This window comes from Capsella rubella, unplaced genomic scaffold (genome assembly GCF_000375325.1).
Source record: "Capsella rubella cultivar Monte Gargano unplaced genomic scaffold, Caprub1_0 scaffold_8, whole genome shotgun sequence".
NCBI lineage: Eukaryota > Viridiplantae > Streptophyta > Magnoliopsida > Brassicales > Brassicaceae > Capsella > Capsella rubella.
In genome coordinates this window covers 3,054,466-3,071,352 of record NW_006238916.1, presented here as the reverse complement: position 1 = coordinate 3,071,352, position 16,887 = coordinate 3,054,466, and the positions used below count along the sequence as shown (strand labels likewise).

The 16,887-nt window shown below is 37.4% G+C and overlaps 2 protein-coding genes across 6 annotated transcripts; one reads left to right on the top strand and one right to left on the bottom strand.

Annotated features, from left to right (window-relative positions):
* The first annotated feature begins 4,302 nt into the window (after positions 1–4,302).
* LOC17875361 (5'-3' exoribonuclease 2) lies at positions 4,303–11,588 on the top strand. The gene is made up of 22 exons (XM_006279409.2): positions 4,303–4,781; positions 4,872–4,948; positions 5,529–5,720; positions 5,805–5,924; positions 6,048–6,110; positions 6,229–6,378; positions 6,489–6,653; positions 6,887–6,964; positions 7,050–7,136; positions 7,709–7,912; positions 8,147–8,242; positions 8,349–8,444; positions 8,542–8,612; positions 9,100–9,228; positions 9,306–9,382; positions 9,465–9,505; positions 9,621–9,695; positions 9,805–9,962; positions 10,196–10,300; positions 10,417–10,498; positions 10,613–10,707; positions 10,791–11,588. The coding sequence occupies exons 1-22, from the start codon at positions 4,472–4,474 to the stop codon at positions 11,338–11,340; spliced, it is 3,021 nt and encodes a 1,006-aa protein (XP_006279471.1). The 5' UTR covers positions 4,303–4,471; the 3' UTR covers positions 11,341–11,588.
* Positions 11,589–12,272: 684 nt separating this feature from the next.
* Positions 12,273–15,957, bottom strand: LOC17874892 (tRNA-specific 2-thiouridylase MnmA). Of its 5 annotated transcripts, XM_023783257.1 has the most exons (13): positions 15,790–15,957; positions 15,546–15,576; positions 15,254–15,284; positions 14,557–14,946; positions 14,340–14,414; positions 14,201–14,254; positions 14,044–14,122; positions 13,827–13,954; positions 13,569–13,652; positions 13,348–13,431; positions 13,112–13,263; positions 12,824–12,974; positions 12,273–12,744 (listed from the first exon to the last, which is right to left on the bottom strand). In XM_023783257.1, exons 2-13 carry the CDS (start codon positions 15,548–15,550, stop codon positions 12,412–12,414), a joined length of 1,566 nt encoding a protein of 521 aa, XP_023639025.1. In that variant the 5' UTR covers positions 15,551–15,576; positions 15,790–15,957; the 3' UTR covers positions 12,273–12,411. The 5 variants fall into 5 exon arrangements, with proteins under 5 accessions (XP_023639025.1, XP_023639030.1, XP_023639034.1 ...); XM_023783262.1 differs by lacking the exon at positions 15,254–15,284; XM_023783266.1 differs by lacking the exon at positions 15,546–15,576.
* Positions 15,958–16,887: the final 930 nt, after the last annotated feature.

Below are 16,887 nucleotides of genomic sequence, written 5' to 3'. Positions count from 1 at the left end.
TCTCGGAATTGGATGTCTGTACTTCACTGTGATGTTGTTAATAGCTCTGCAGTCAACACACATCCTTCATGAACCATCTTTCTTTGGTACAAGCAAAACTGGTACTGCACAAGGACTAAGACTCTCTCTGATGTGTCCCTTGCTCATCAGTTCTTCTACTTGCTTCTGAAGTTCTTTAGTCTCTACTGGATTGGTTCTATAAGCAGGTCTGTTCGGTAATACTGAACCAGGTACCAAGTCGATCTGATGCTCTATCCCACGTATTGGCGGCAGGCCTGGAGGTATCTTTTCTGGAAATACATCCTTGTACCCCTCTATAATCTCTATCATCTCGCGTGGAAGCTCTTCTGCTGACTTAGTACTGGTGAGTGTCTCCTTATACACAAACATGAATGTGGTCATCTCTGAATCAAATAGCTTGTTGAACTCTCTGTGACTGATGTACAGGTTGTGAGACACTTTCTATGTATCCTTGCGGTTCATGTGAAGTTGATCCTTGTAGATTTCGCCGGGTGTAAGTGGTAAAAGAGTGATCTTGCGTCCCTTGAACTCAAATGACTGCTTATTGGTGTAGCCATCATGAAACACTCTTCTGTCGAACTGCCATGGTCTTCCCAGCAGAATATGACTTGACTTCATTGGGATCACATCACATAGCAACTCATCCTCATACTTCCCAATCGCTAGTTTCACCATCACTTGCTGCGAAACTGTTAAAGCTCCCTTGTTGTTCAGCCACTGTAGCTGATAAGGTCTTGGATGTGAAGTGGTCTTGAGATTAAGCTTCTGAACCATCTCTTCACTGGCTGCATTAGTACAGCTTCCTCCATCAACGATCAAGGTGCAGACCTTGTCTTGAACCATACACCTGGTGTGAAATAGATTCTCACGCTGACCTCTATCATCTGGGTGTATCTGAACACTTAAAGCTCTGCGTGCCACTAGCATCTCTCCCATGACTGCGGTTTCTCCTTCCTGATCTAGTTCAGGCTCTGGTTCACTTTCTGAACTATCTACATGCACAATTTCTTCTCCTTCTTAAAGAAGAAACATCTTCTTGTTAGGACAGTCTCTCGAGTAATGCCCCATTCCTTGGCACTTGAAACACCTGATATGACTTGTAGAGGTGCTACTCTTGGGCTTGTAATCGATTTTAACTTCCTCTTTGACGGTGGCTGTCGCGGGTTTACTATCCTTGGTGAAGGCGGGTTTGTTGAACTCTCTTGGCTTGGACATATTAGGCGTAAATGCTGTTCTCACCCCCTTTCTCTTGATATGTGATTCAATTAGCTCTGCCTTATGTACCATTTCCTGAACATCTTCATAGTTCTGCAACTCTACCTTGTCTTGAATCTCTCTGTTTAAACCTCCAAGAAACCTTGACATAATCATGTCTTCACTTTCTCTTAGATCAGCCCTGATCATAAGCGTTTCCAGCTCTTGATAGTAATCTCTAACAGACTTAGTAACTTGAATGAGACGCCTAAGCTTGTTAAGAGTCTCTCTTTAGTAATGTGTGGGTACAAATTTCTTCCTCATTTGCGTGACTAACTGTTCCCATGTAGTGATAGCAGGCTCTCTCTGTCGATGTCTAGTAAGTCCTAGCTGCTCCCACCACAACAAAGCATAGCCATTGAATTCGGATATGGCTATCTTCACCTTGTTCAGCTCATAAGTACCCTGAACCTGAAAGTTAGACTCCATCTTCCTTTTCCAATCTAGATAAGTCTCTGGATCATTGGTACCATGGAAAGAAGGATACTGAATCTTGAGATGATTCAGCTGCTGCTTCAGAGGATCATAATCTCTTCCATGATCTCTGTTTCTGTTTCTCCTCACTGTCTCTTGACTATGATCTGAAACGTCATCTGCTTCAGAACAATCTCTATCTGACTCAATGTAGATTCGATGCCCAACTACTTGTTCAGCTCGTCGTGGACGTATATGATCTCTGCCAGTCCTACGGTTTCCCCTTTCTGTACTTGGAATATCTCTTCTCTGATTGAAACACGTCTCTCTTCCCCCACTAGGTGACTTAGCTGTTCTATTCCGTGGATGCTTTGAAGTAGATCCCACGTGAGCCTTTCCTTTAGCTAAACGTCGGGCCTCATTAGGGCTAGGTGGTTCTGTAGAACTTTGATCTGAGGCGCTAGATGTTTGAGCTATGTCTTTGATCTGCTTCTCAAACTTGTTACTGAGCTGCTCCATCTGTTGTTGGAACTGAGTAGACATTGTCCTGTTTGCTTCTGCTATTTGCTTAGACATGGCTTGGTTCAAAGCTTCCATGGCTTCTGCAGAGAGCGCCATTGTACCTGCAAATTAAAGAAGTACTCGCAGTAACTTGTTCTTTGAATGAGAAAACAAAGAAACAAAAATGAACTCTAAGACTCTGAATTTTTAAACAAGAAACACAACTTGCAGACCTAATGTAAAGCAGAACAACACAAACTCGAACAATACCAAACCCTATAGCTAACGAACTCGAAATAACTAAACCCTAATTGCAGTTTAATTTTGAATTAACTCAAAACTAACTCCTAAACGACCTAGACACAAACGCTCCAACAAAAACTAAACCCTATTCGATCTAGACACAAAACAAATTCAACAAAACTCAAAACAAACCCTAAACTAAACAAACAAAATTAAGCAAGAGATTAAGGTTCTTAGAATCGCTTAGCCTTGGCACAGAGTTGGCTTTGATACCACATAATATGATCTCCCTAGGATAGAACTCCGATGAAGGCTGAAGATAGGTGATAGGCGACGTGAGTTTGTTGATGATGATGGGCGATGAACGTGAGTGATGATATGAGAAGATTGAATGATGAAACAATGGTTTGATGGAGATAGATATTTAGGTGGTTGTATGGATTGTAACAATGAAGAGTTTCTGAATCACAAAGTGTATAGAAACCCGGAAATCTAGAACGCATTCAAGAATTCGAACTGAGAGAAAAAGTGTGACAATACTTGTTCATACAACTTCTTCGCTAAAGAGAAAAGAGGCGTAGCTTTGGGTTTAAATACCCTAGGGCACGACACTCCAAACAACAAGAAGTTCAAAACCAAAATAACAACACGTTTTAAGGAAATAATAAAAACAGCAAGATTTCCCGACGTCATGTAGTAGTATAGAAATCGGCTGAACTAGTACATAAGCTCGACGACCTGTAGTAGTACAGAAGTACATTGTTCCCCTTGGGTAATGATTTCTAGATAACTCGACGTAGTGATCCATTTGCCTCATTAAAAACCATGCTGAGAAAACCCATTGGGACAAAACTCAGCTATGGGAAAAAGAGTACAAACTTCTCACCTAAGTTACCTAGTCCTCATCACCGGGTGAAGTCTTCAGGTTAGATATGTTGAAGACTTGGATCCTTGGTAGGTTGAATGACCCGTCAGCTATGAATGTGTGTGCTTTCTTGGCCATCTCCTTAGCTCTTGAACGAGTGATCCTTCCCACCATCTCTGGTTTCTCTGTAGCCTCTTGCTCCGTGCTAGCCACGATCATATCAAAATTGCTTAGATAAGCCTTATCATGCACTCACCTCTGAAATGGATGAGTATCAACGAAAACAAGAGAGAACAAGGAAGGATATGACTCTTCTAACACCAACAACCACGAATCTAGTCTCCTCTAGTCTAAACAAGCAAGAACAATCCTCCAAACCTCACTAGAACTCACCAAAACTCACTGGAATCACCGTCACAATGTTCTTTTCACAACTTTTAGAAAGCGACTGTAAACTACTAGGGTCGAGTTTTCTTTTTTAAACACGAGTCCTAGGATTAACCTAAACCAATTCAACTAAATTAAACCTGTTGAACCGACTAATTGTGGTGTCGATCGACACTCACCACAACCACAAGCCAAAATTTTGTCACGGACGTTACACTAAATGATTTCAGAGGGTTTGTAAAAAGTTTACAAATCCAGTGTTATTCAATCATGAATTTTAAAAAGCCTCATGAAATCCACTGTTATTGAACTAATCATTTTAAAATCCACCTTGAAATCCACTGTTATTGAAAACAGTTTGTGGATTTTATTTTAAATGATTTCAGAGGGTTTCAGAAGATTTCATGGAACTTTTTTAGTTAAAAATACAACAATCCAAATCTCACTGTTTTAGGTGGAATTTGAAAGGATTTTACATAAATCATATGAAATTCTCTAAAATCATTAAAATCTCAATAAAACTCAAATCTCTTAAAATACTAATTTGAATACACCCCCTGGTTATGTTAAAATGGAGCAATTACTGAATCATGTCTGACCAGTTTGAACCACGACCCAATAAATAATTCAACCGGTTCGGTTTTGAAATAGCAATTGGTTTATTCCTCCCGTGACCTAAAAGATCGTCGTCCCCGTTCACTCCACAGCCTCTGCACCACACTAGCTGGGGTTTAACGTCACAATCTCTACTTAGGGGTTTAGAGTTCTTCCCGGAAAATTTTTCCGATGGGAGTACCGTCGTTCTACAAATGGTTAATCGAAAGGTATCCATTGATTCTCCAAGAAGTAATCGAAGAAGAACCTCTCGAGGTTAATGGCGGCGTCACGATCCCAATCGATACAAGCAAACCTAATCCCAATGGTTACGAGTATGATAATCTCTATCTCGACATGAACGGAATCATTCATCCGTGTTTTCATCCTGAAGACAAGCCGTCTCCTACTACGTTTACGGAAGTTTTTCAATGTATGTTCGATTACATTGATAGGCTTTTTGTTATGGTTCGACCTCGGAAGCTCTTATTCATGGCTATTGGTGAGTGTATGGCATTACATTGTATTATTTGGGTTTTAGTTTTATGTGTGTTTGTGAATTTTGTTTCATTGTGTGTGTGGATTTTTGCAGATGGTGTTGCTCCAAGGGCTAAAATGAATCAACAGAGAGCTAGAAGGTTTAGAGCAGCAAAAGATGCAGCTGAAGCAGTATGTGTCATCTCCTTTTTGTTATATACTTATTTCACTTAATTTGTATGAATTGTGTGCTTTAACCGACCACTTGATAGCGAATGTACCGTTCTTAAGTATCTCTGGTTATAGATGAATTGATCCTGCTGTTGGCTTTGATGGACATTCCAATTTTGTATGAGCATAAGATGTTACTAGGAGAAAGATGAATCAATGATTAACAGTTGTTACGAACGAGAAGTTCCAAAACTTTTAGATCATACAAGAGTATAGCTTCGTCCCTGTGATCATATCGTTTTATGTTATATGTCATTATCATGTTGGGAACAGTTTTTACTAACGGGAATTTCCAAAACGTCTAGATTATACAAGAGATGTTGTCTGTTGAGTATAGCTTTGTCCCTGTGATCATATCGTTCTATGTTATATATATTATTATCTAAAATGAATTATCTCTGATGATAGTTGGACCGATTCTGTTAGTATATTTTAGATCAGACTTGTATGTAACATATTATTCTACTAGAGCGAATCAATTGCTGTGTTGGGAGCATTATTTACCATTGAGATATTTTTAATCTATTATCTGCTGTTTTAGGCAGCTGAAGAAGAGCAGCTGCGGGAAGAGTTTGAGAGAGAAGGGAAGAAGTTGCCTCCTAAAGTGGATTCTCAAGTTTTTGACTCTAATGTTATAACTCCTGGAACAGAATTCATGGCTACACTGTCCTTTGCGTTGCGGTACTATATTCACGTTAGACTGAATTCTGATCCTGGGTGGAAAAATATCAAGGTATTAATTAGGGTCTCTGATATTTTCCTTATGGCTGTCTGACAACATACTTCAAGTTTTGCTCATGATTTCCTTATTCTGAAGGTTATTCTCTCGGATGCTAATGTTCCTGGTGAGGGGGAACACAAGATCATGTCCTACATACGTTGTAATAAGAACCATCCGGGTTATAACCCAAACACTCATCATTGTTTATATGGTTTGGTATATAAACTTCCTTTAATTCTTATTATTTACATGCTTTCATGTTTGATTTGCAGCAAGATTGTTCTGATCTTAATCGAGCAAGCTAATAAGGCCTTTCTACTTATTATTTCTTAATAACAGGATGCCGATTTAATCATGCTGTCTTTGGCCACCCACGAAATTCATTTTTCAATCCTTCGTGAGGTTTGTTTAATTGTTCCTTTGGGTTTATTCCTGGTCAAACAATGACCAATCTATCTTGTTTATTTTAACACGTTCTTCAATATATTCAACTGTATTTTTTCTTGGTGACTTCATCTAGGTTGTTTTCTTTCCTGGAGATCAAGACAGATGCTTCTTGTGTGGTCAGATGGGGCACCGAGCAGCAGATTGTGTGGGCAAAGCAAAGAGGAAGGCAGGAGAAATGCTTGATAACACTGAGACAGATGTTGTAAAGAAGAAGCCATACGAGGTACTTTTCAGGGTTACATACCTCAATACCATGTTTTCTAAATTGCATGGTACGTAAAAGGCTCATTAATATGTTTACCATAATCATGAAGTACTTTCATCTTTCGACAGTTTGTCAATATCTGGATACTTCGAGAGTATTTGAAACACGACATGCAGAAACCTAGCAAGCGATCGAAAAAACCTTTGGACCGCTTGATTGATGACTTCATCTTCATCTGTTTTTTTGTTGGGAATGATTTCCTGCCACATATGCCTACGCTAGAGATACGAGAGGTTTGTATATTTCTGTTGCTAATACTTTCTTCCAGGTGTCAAAATGCCTGGTACAGTGTGCCCTTACATTTGTATGATCATGTCAGCGTTATCTTTGAGAAATGGCATTTCTTTGGTATAGGAGATGTTCCTATATCATACTTTTCTACGTCAGAGTTATAAATCACTTCATAGAAATCTTAAGAATTTTGAAAAAAAAAGTTCAAAAATCTTAATATTCCTGTTGCATGCAGGGTGCTATAGAATTGCTGATGTCTGTGTACAGGAGTCACTTCGGATCAGCAAAAAGATTCTTAACTGATGCAAGCAAGGTTCATTAATTGGTTATTCTTTTATCTTACTTTGTATGGCTGTTGAATTATATAGTTTAAAATTTTTGTTTTTACTAACTTTCAGCTGAACTTAAGTAATGTGGAGCGTTTCATCCAGGCCGTTGGGATCTATGAAAATCAAATATTTTTGAAGAGAGCACAAATACATCAGGTTATTATCGTCCATCTTCAATAATTTTGTTTTATTTAGTTATCTGCATTACCTTACATTTGAAGGACACGCTTATAAAAAAAACAGTAGCCACCAATTTACAGTATGGAGGTGCTCATCTGTTACATGTCTGACCAGGCTATAATCACTTCTCTCTGACATGTAGAATTTTTGTTTTGTTTTTAAAACTGTATTTCCTCTAGGTGAAGAGTAACTCAGTGGATTTTTAGTCCAGGAAAATGTCGTTCCTTTTAGTTGAGTGGAATATATGTAAGATAAATTGGAAAATCGAAACTTTGGTGGTTACAATCCTTTATGTATTGTCATTTTGCTTCTCTAGGATGATACTTGTGTTATTTATTAGTATATAATATACTTAGCGTTTTCTTTCTTTAAGATGGCCGTACGCCTCACTTTTCCATGTGTCAAAAACTTTTCTGCACTAGCTCTAGGAATTTAACACCCCTCTGATCTAAGGAAAATGAAGATTAGAATACATCAAAATCTACAACTTCTGTTCCATTTTATGGGTTAGTTTCTCATTGGTGCAAGTGTTGTGATGTCTGTTACAGAGGCAAGCAGAAAGGTTTTGTCGTGACAAAGCTCGTGACAGTGCTCAAGCAAGCAGACAATTCTCTGGCAAGTCGGTGCAATTAGATTGTCTAGATGAAGTGTCTGATTCATTGCACTCCCCTCCAAACAAATATTTGCGTCTGTCTTTGGATGATAACATTGGTGTGGCGAATGTTGAAACAGAAAATAGAATCAAAACAGAAGTAAGTCATCTCATATCTAAGGAATTTTAACAAATTATCAGCTTGTCTCGCCATTTTTGAACTGCATTTCTTTTTATTTTATTTTATCATATGCTGGTTTAATGGAAACTATTGTTCTACTCCATTACAAATTTTGGTAAACTGTCAAGACTGAAACTTTTTGCTTGATGTTCTTTTAGAACTTGAGCTCTTCTTTCTCATTTGAAGTGCACTAAAGTACAAAGTGGTTTTCAGGAACTAGATAACAGAGAAGACTTAAAGTTTAAGCTTAAGAAACTGCTGCGGGATAAAGGTGATTTGTTCAGCTCAGGAAATGGAGAACAAGATAAGGTCATATTTTATTCTGCTGTGTTTCCATTAATGGAATCATGAGTTTGTGAACTACGTCTAATCATTTAATTACGCTAGCAAGTTCACATGGCTGTTGTATTATCAGGTTAAGCTAGGTGAATCAGGATGGAGGGAGAGATACTATGAAGAGAAATTCACAGCTAAGTCTGTTGAGGAAATGGAACAAATACGCAAAGATGTTGTGAGTATCCCATTGTGTTTAATTGATAAGGATATATTATGGTTTAAGTCACTCAGAATGCATGAAATTTACTGTTTTTCTTCTAATTATTTGCTAGGTTTTGAAGTATATAGAAGGTCTTTGTTGGATAATGCATTATTATTATCATGGTGTTTGTTCCTGGAACTGGTCAGTTTCTGGTCATCCTTATACATATATTTTATACTATTCACATTTATTATTTTCTTTTGTTTCATTTTATCTAATTCTTTGAAGCTGTATGGTTATTGCGCTGAGTTATACCATATTGTCTTGTAGGATTTTGATACTCATTTTAATTTACACATTGTCCTAGTATTTTTACTGAGCTGTTCAAAATATTAAATTTGATGTGCAAGACTTCCATCATAATTGTGCCACGCATCTTTGTTTATTCGAATAGAGCTTCTACATAAAACAGATGCTATAGTAATTAAGCTATTATGGTTAACATTCTGTGTATCTCTATTCTCTGTTTATGATATATTATATGCCTGTTATGATTTTATTCCAAAAGAGCCTAGTTTTCTGACAGGATGGCCTTATTATAGTAATCTTAGTGGAAATGGACAAAATCATTCGCACTTTCTTTTTTCCCATTAATTTTTATGTGGTTAATTGCAGATTTATTTTGCAGGTTTTATCCATATCATTATGCACCTTTCGCATCAGATCTCAAGGGCCTTGATAAGCTAGATATCAAGTTTGAACTAGGTTCCCCGTTTAAACCTTTTAATCAGCTTATGGCTGTTCTTCCATCTGCAAGGTATTCTATCTGTAAATCTGAGCATTTATAATGCCTCTCTGCTGTCACTGATTTTCCCATTGGATTCTTGTTCTCAGTGCACATGCTCTCCCAGAGTGCTACAGGACATTGATGACAGATCCAGATTCGCCTATAGCTGATTTTTATCCTGCCGGTATGAAGTTGTTGCAGATTAGTCTCTTTTGTTGTGGTATTGTGCAATCCATGCCTCTCATTTTAGCTTTTGTGGTATGCAGATTTTGAGGTTGACATGAACGGAAAACGCTATTCTTGGCAGGTGTGATTGTTTTTCATACTGCTAAAGGCAGACTTGATGGTTTTGTGACCTGCATTATTTCTTCAGTGATATGTAATAATTTTACGGTCTCATATTTTTATCTTTCATTGTAAAGGGTATAGCGAAACTGCCTTTTGTTGAAGAGAAGCGTCTTCTGGAGACAGTTGCACTAGTGGAGAAATCACTGACGGTACGTCCTATCTAATATTTTAGATATTGAATTTTGTATAGGTTTAATTTGTAAGACAAACCTGTACAATTACATGTAACTTTCTTTTTCTTCTATATGTTTTTACCAGGACGAAGAAATTCGAAGAAACAGTGTGCTGTTTGACATGCTCTTTGTGGTTGCATCGCATCCCCTTGCTGAGCTCATCAGTTCTCTTAATAGCCGTACCAACAACTTGAGCAATGAAGAACGAGCAACTATCATGGAGAAAATTGACCCTGGACTAAGGTTTGTGTCTGAATCTTGTGAATAGTCGATTGGACAAATAGTTATGGTCGTGGTTTTCATGGTGATGTGATAATTCGTGCCTAGTTTTACGAAGTATTTTAATTCCTTCTTGAGTATATAAGTGAGGAAGACTTTTTTTTTGTGGTAAAAATTGACGGAAGAAGATGCAATCGTAAATTTCGTGATGAATGTAGTAATGTAATGAATGATTACATATTTCTTGATGTATGCAGTGATGGGATGAATGGTTACATAGCTTCATTTGGTAAAGATAGTCAGCCTCCATGTTTCAGCTCCCCTGTTGAGGGCATGGACGATGTTTTAACCAATCAAGTCATGTAAGCCCTCAATGCAAGATTGACCTTAATCACTTTTTTGGCATCCGCTTTAGCTTTATGAAGATGCCTTTTGGAAAATGATCTTCATTTAGATTAACATTTTTTTTTCTTTACAGCTCTGCCATATATAAACTTCCCGAAGATATTAGAGGCAACAAGATCACTCATAAAATTCCAAAATTGGTAATCCCTAAAAAGGTATTGTAGAGTTTACTATTTTTCTCTACTAGGTTTCCGATTTTGGTTTCAAGTTGTGGTCACTTGTTTTTAGTGAAGTAATTAGAAATTGTTCTTCATTTATTGTCTTCACAGACTATAAATCTAGTAGATTTGAAAAGTGAAGGTCTTCTATGGCATGAAGATGGTGACAGAAGACGAGCTCCTGCAAAGATTATTAAAACCAATAGGTTAAGATTATGAATTGTTGTCATATGCAAAGTTTTGGAAGACCTTTGTATACGGACGGTGTTAAATGTGTTTTTTCATGCAGGTATAATCCAGAAGGATCTATTTCTGGGGATAGGCTTGGGAAGGCAGCACACAAACTTGTGTTGCAAACAATAAATGCCCAACCTGATGATCATACGGACATCAATACAGAACCAGCATTATGTCCAAATACTGTTTTCAAGAACCAAAGAGTGTCAGAAAAAATTCCAGCCTTTCATGAAAATAAGATACAGTGGATAAGCCCACAAAGTCAAATCATTCCAAAGAAGATGAAAAGCCCTGAGAGTCAAAACATGTCGAAGAAAAAGAAGAAAAGCTCTCAGAGACTAGACAATTTGAAGAAGATTAAAAACCCTCTGCGTGTAATCCCTTTGAAGATGAAGAAAACTCTAAACCATCACCCTCGAGGGAAGAAGGAGAACAAAATCTCTAGAGGGAAGAAAGAAAACGAAATCCCTCAAAGTAAACCAACTAAGACGGAGAGGCGGGCAATACACCAACGCATGGTGGAAGAGGCGAGAAAGAGAAAAGAGCAGAAAAAATTAAAGAGAGCCAAAAAGGTGCAAAAGTATCATTCCCAACAAGCTTGAGCTTCGATCCAGAACGCTTCCTCGATCAAGAAAACAAAGGAAGGAGCAATTCGGATAATGCCTTTATGTGATGAGTTAATTTGTTAGAGCCAAACAGTTTTGATATGTATCTTTTGATTCCAGAGGCTACCAAAAATTGTCAAAGCAGAGCTCCACTGTAGTTGGTGTAAGTGAAATCATTTTAATTCCCTTGTTTGAGTTTGTCATAGTGAACAAAACAGGTTGTCTTAATCCATTAGACACGTCTAGCCTTGGTTGTTAGAATCCTAAGGATGGGAACAAAACAAGGGGAAACTGTTTCCAAAACCTTTCAGTTGACACAAATTTCAATTTTATAACAGAGATATGAAAGGACATAAAATGTTTTGGCTCTATATCTTTCACTGAAAAGACAATGAAGATGAATCCTTTTGGTATCAGAATAAGAGGAAAAATCGCATTTCGACAAACAAAAATGGATGACTTGTATGATGTGGACGTTGAGCCTTGAGACAAAGAGGACACCAAACAGGGATAAAGAAAGACAAGAGCGGCAGGGATCGTCATGTCTGACAGAGATAAGGAACAACAAAACACAATGCAACAGAAGAATATGAAAAAATTGTTGGAGAAGACACCAACAGAGCTTTTTCACTGATCTCAAATTGTTTTGATGCAATAGCATTTTTCAAGCTCTATTTTAAGCCCATTTTTCAAGCTGTATTTTAGTTGATAAACACATCGACACTTCGGTCCCGATTTTCATCTTTCAAACCGCCAGGTAATCTTGAAGACGCCCAGCGAGATTGGTTTGCTTTGAGGAGACTGTTTTCTCTTTTCAGTTTGTGTTTAGGAAAAGGATGCATCCAATGTAAACATGGGTTTTGTTTTGAATATAATTTTACATTCATACTAAAAAAAGAATAGAATCCAATTAAAAAAAAAAACAAAAATTATGTATTAACTCATATCTCAACATTATTATACCTTAAGTATAATACAACATTCCTATCAATTCTTGAAGCTCGTAGTCGTATGTCTTATGATGTTATTCCCTATCAACTAAAATTTCAGATCAACAAATTGCGTCTCTCATGCAGTAACCAGCTTTTCTTCTACACTGGCTTCTCCTGAATCCGCTTCAACAGATGATGTAACTGGCATCGTCAAGATCTTGACGGGTTTTCCCAGTTTGGTTTTATCTTCCATCGCTGCGAGTTGAAGGGCTTTTGCACAGACCGGGAAACATTGATCGTCCCAAGACTCTAGAATTACGCCTGAACCAATGCAAGTGGTTCCCTCGTAAAATGCTGCAAACTGTCCAGCAGCTAGACCTTGATCGTCTTCGTCTAAGTGTACAACTGCAACATCTCCCTTTGCTTCCATTTCAAAACTGCAGCTGTAGAAGCCAGGACCATGTCGGACCTATAAAGTCGCTCTTCACTTATCAGTGCCAAGTAAACGAACGTATGTACAAAGTAATTGATCATATTACATTATTTACCTTGCAACGGAGCTTGCTAACATTGTCTGAAGGTTTCCCACAAAGCCATCTTAAGGAACCAACACGGAATATTCGTCTTTTCTTATCAATTGAGTAGTAATTTCTGGAGACAAACACTACATTGTTCTTTGTGTCCTTTTCAACAACATACCTGCACACGGATAAAGTAATATCATTGTGTAATCTCAACATTATTGAAGTGTTCATATTCAGAAACTAAAGCTGCTATTAATGATCTATGAGCTGCAGATAACACAAACGGTTTTCATACATAGTTAGGAAACATACCAAGGCCCACCAGGTAAACGCAAACCTTGGCGTTGTCCGATCGTGTAAAACCAAAATCCCCGATGGTTACCAAGAAAATCCCCAGTTTCGGCTTCCAATATAACTCCTTCCATCTCTCCTATGTGTGTACCGACAAAGTCACTGAACTTTATCTGTTACATAAAACCATATTCATATGTTTCAGACTTGCACTAGGCAAATTGCTATTAACAAGAATAACATACTACAAAGTATACCTTCCCAAGGAAACATATTCCTTGCGAATCCTTTCTATCTTTATTTGGCAAATCGAATTGTGTGGCTAGTTTACGTACTTCGTCCTGTACATCAGATAACAAAGTATGAAAACACCTCCAAGAAATCAAAATCTATTCAATTTCTCCACATTTCAGAATGGACCATAGGTATAGACACCAAAATCTCTCCCAATTTAGAAAAATAGAACTTCCTCGAGTACCTTCTTTACACAACCAAGTGGAAAAAGCAGTCTCTTAAGCTGGGTTTGAGAGAGATGTGAGAGGAAGTAAGTCTGATCCTTCACCTGGAATTAGAAGAACACTTTTTTCAATGGTAGAGAACTGAAAACCAAAGCAATACACCTAAGAAGCATTAGTAGCCTACAACAGTAGGTACAATGCAAACATTAAACCAACCAAGTGCTGTTAAAGACATGCTGATAAAAAAAAAGTTAACAGTGTTTTATTGGAGTAAGTACCATGTCTTGTGATAGTTCCAAAAGAGATGATGAATCATTTTGATCAGCAGGAGGATGGACCACTTTAGCATAGTGACCTGAAGCTACGTAGTCATACTCCATATCACTGATTGCATCCATGAATGCACCTAAAAATATAAGGTCAATTTATAACAGATAAGTCTTTCTTCATGGACGAAAATTCTCGATTACAAAGCTATTTAGCAGAAGAGCTTACCAAACTTAATTCTAGTATTACACAAAACATCTGGATTAGGTGTACGTCCACAACGATACTCCTCAATAATGTAGGAAACCTGATTTATTGTCGAAAAATCCAATCAGAAACACAAATTATAAGCATTCTAGAAAGAAGCATTGAAGAAAGAACTTACAACTTTTTCCCAATACTCATCTGTTAAATGCACAACCTCCAAAGGAACATTAACCTGGAAAATGGATCAAGAAGCAGTAAACATCTCAATGTTGATTAAGGGATCAGGATCAGCTTTACGATAAAATCAAGAACACTACCTGCTCACAGACATGCTTTGCATACTTCAAATCATCTTCCCAAGGGCACTGATTCCAGAAATTCTCAAAGCCTTCCTACAAATCATTGAAACATCACAAAACTATATTCTAGAAAAGGCCAACAACAGTAAAGCGAAATCATCAATTCAAAGTCTATAAAAATTCAAACAAGACACTGCTAGATTGCAATTGTGAAGAAGAAGAAGAAGAAGCACACCTGAAACCAGATTTTGAGATAGAAAGCAGTACAAGAGTGACCAGCAGCATGGAGAAGACGGAGAGCGACACTACTATCGACACCGCCACTGAGAAGTACAGCGACACGAAGAGGCTTCTCAGGCATGGAACATGAGAGGTACTGGTCAACAATAAACGCCTGGCTACTACAGTTACGGCTGGAGGATAAGAGAGGCGTAACTGGATTAGAAGATTGAGGAGCCGGCAAGAGCGAGGAAGAGAAGAACATTGAGAAAGAAGAAAGAGGAAGGCGAAAGAGCGGTGGTGAAGGAGAGAGGAAAGGTTTGGCGACAGCAGAGAACATCGGAATTCGTCGGCAGAGCATTATCTCCAAGTGAGTAGAGAAGGTCCTAGTAAAGCAATGGTCACCCTGGATTCACATTGAAGAACAAAAGGTGTTCTCACTCTGCCAAAGAAATTTGCAATTGAGCAATTCAAGATACACAAACAAAAGGAATATCTAATCTTAAGACCACAAAACCAACTGCATTATCCAAGCTTTCTACTTCAACCAATCAGATACAAAATCTACAACAAGAACAGCATCAGTTAATGAAAACAATTAGCACTTCTACAACAAGAACAGGATCAGTAAACAAGATAAAGATCAAATCTTTTACAAAGTCTCATATACATTACTCGTAATCAAAACAAACCAGCATTACTCTTCCACTTACCACAAAGCTCCTATTGGTTACCAAAACAGCCCTAGACAAACAAAGAACAGAACTTTTCATAATATACAAAGCAGATACAAAATCTACACTTTCAATTTGAAACATAATCTACAAAATCAAATCGTTATAATTTAACTATATAATTGTTTTCACTATATAGTTAATGAAAACAATTAGCACATCTACAACAAGAACAGCATCAGTAAACAAGATAAAGATCAAATCTTTTACAAAGTCTGAGGAACAAGAAACATTACTCGTAATCAAAACAAACCAGCATAACTCTACTTACCACATAAGCTCCTATGGTTACCAAAACAGTCCTGGACAAACAAAGAACAAAACTTTTTATAGAGAAACCAGACAAGAACTAAACAAGACAGAGAGAGATCCTAACAAAAGCCACAGCCCGGAATATAAAAATTATATTTCAAAGACTCAATTTTTCATCAAACCCTCCAAAGAAAGAGAGATTTAATTGATATAACAATGAACAAAAACACACAAAAATCAGGAAAAAAATAACAATAACCCACCAAATTCGATCACTCTGAGAAGGTTTTTTGTCCAGGTTTCGACAAAAACAGAACAACCATGTGGAAGTGACGAGCGTTAAAAGAGTGTGGAAGTGAGATGCATCACTAACAAAGATGCATCACGATCTCACTCTTTAGTTTCTCTTTCTCTCAAGATACAAAGAACAAAGAATGAGAAATACAAGAATGAAGAAGATAAAGAATAATAAACGCATCGTTTCTGTTATAACACCCCAAAACTTCCACTGCAGTTAGAGTCTTTAACTTTTGCTTCTTCTTACTCAGCAATCCCAAACCAGAGATAACCGCCTGCTTTAATTCCTCACAATCTTGCTAAACCAACTAAACCGCTATAATTGAATCATTAACTACAACACTCCACCTTGATTTGATTTCCTCCTATCTATCATGAACTTGCACTTACACATGGATTTAACTTTAGGCAATAATGATGTCTGCATTTTTACTCAAGCAACTTTAGAAAATCCAAAGCTGCTACAAACTTCTAAACTAGATGTATGAATCTTGAATACTTCAATGTTTCCTTCCTCAACTACATCCCTGATAAAGTTGAACTTTATGGCTACATGCTTTCTTCTGCCATGAAAAGTGTTGTTCTTAGACAAACTTATGGCTGATTGCGAATCACACCAAAATGAGATTCTCTTTTGCTCAATATAGCCATATCAGTAAACCTTGAATCCATAAAACATCTTTTACAGCTTCAGTTAGAGCAACAAACTCAGCCTCAGTTGATGAAAGCGTGACAATACTTTGTCGACATGATCACATAGCGAGAGGTAGATCTTCTTTTGTCAAGATCTACAGCATAGTCTGAATCAATAAAGCCTTGAACTGTAAAATCATCTCCTTTAGTATAGACTAGCTTCAAATCTTTAGTTCCTCTAAGATATTTCAGTAGCCAATTAACAGCTACCCAATGTATCTGCTTAGTAAACCAACAGCAAAAGCAACATCAAGATTTGAAATACGAAAACATTAAAAAAATGAAATAAATAATAATTTTTAGGTATGAATTTTGAATTATTTGATGAGAAGATCTGTATATCTTTAGTTCTGTTTTATTTTATAAATTTT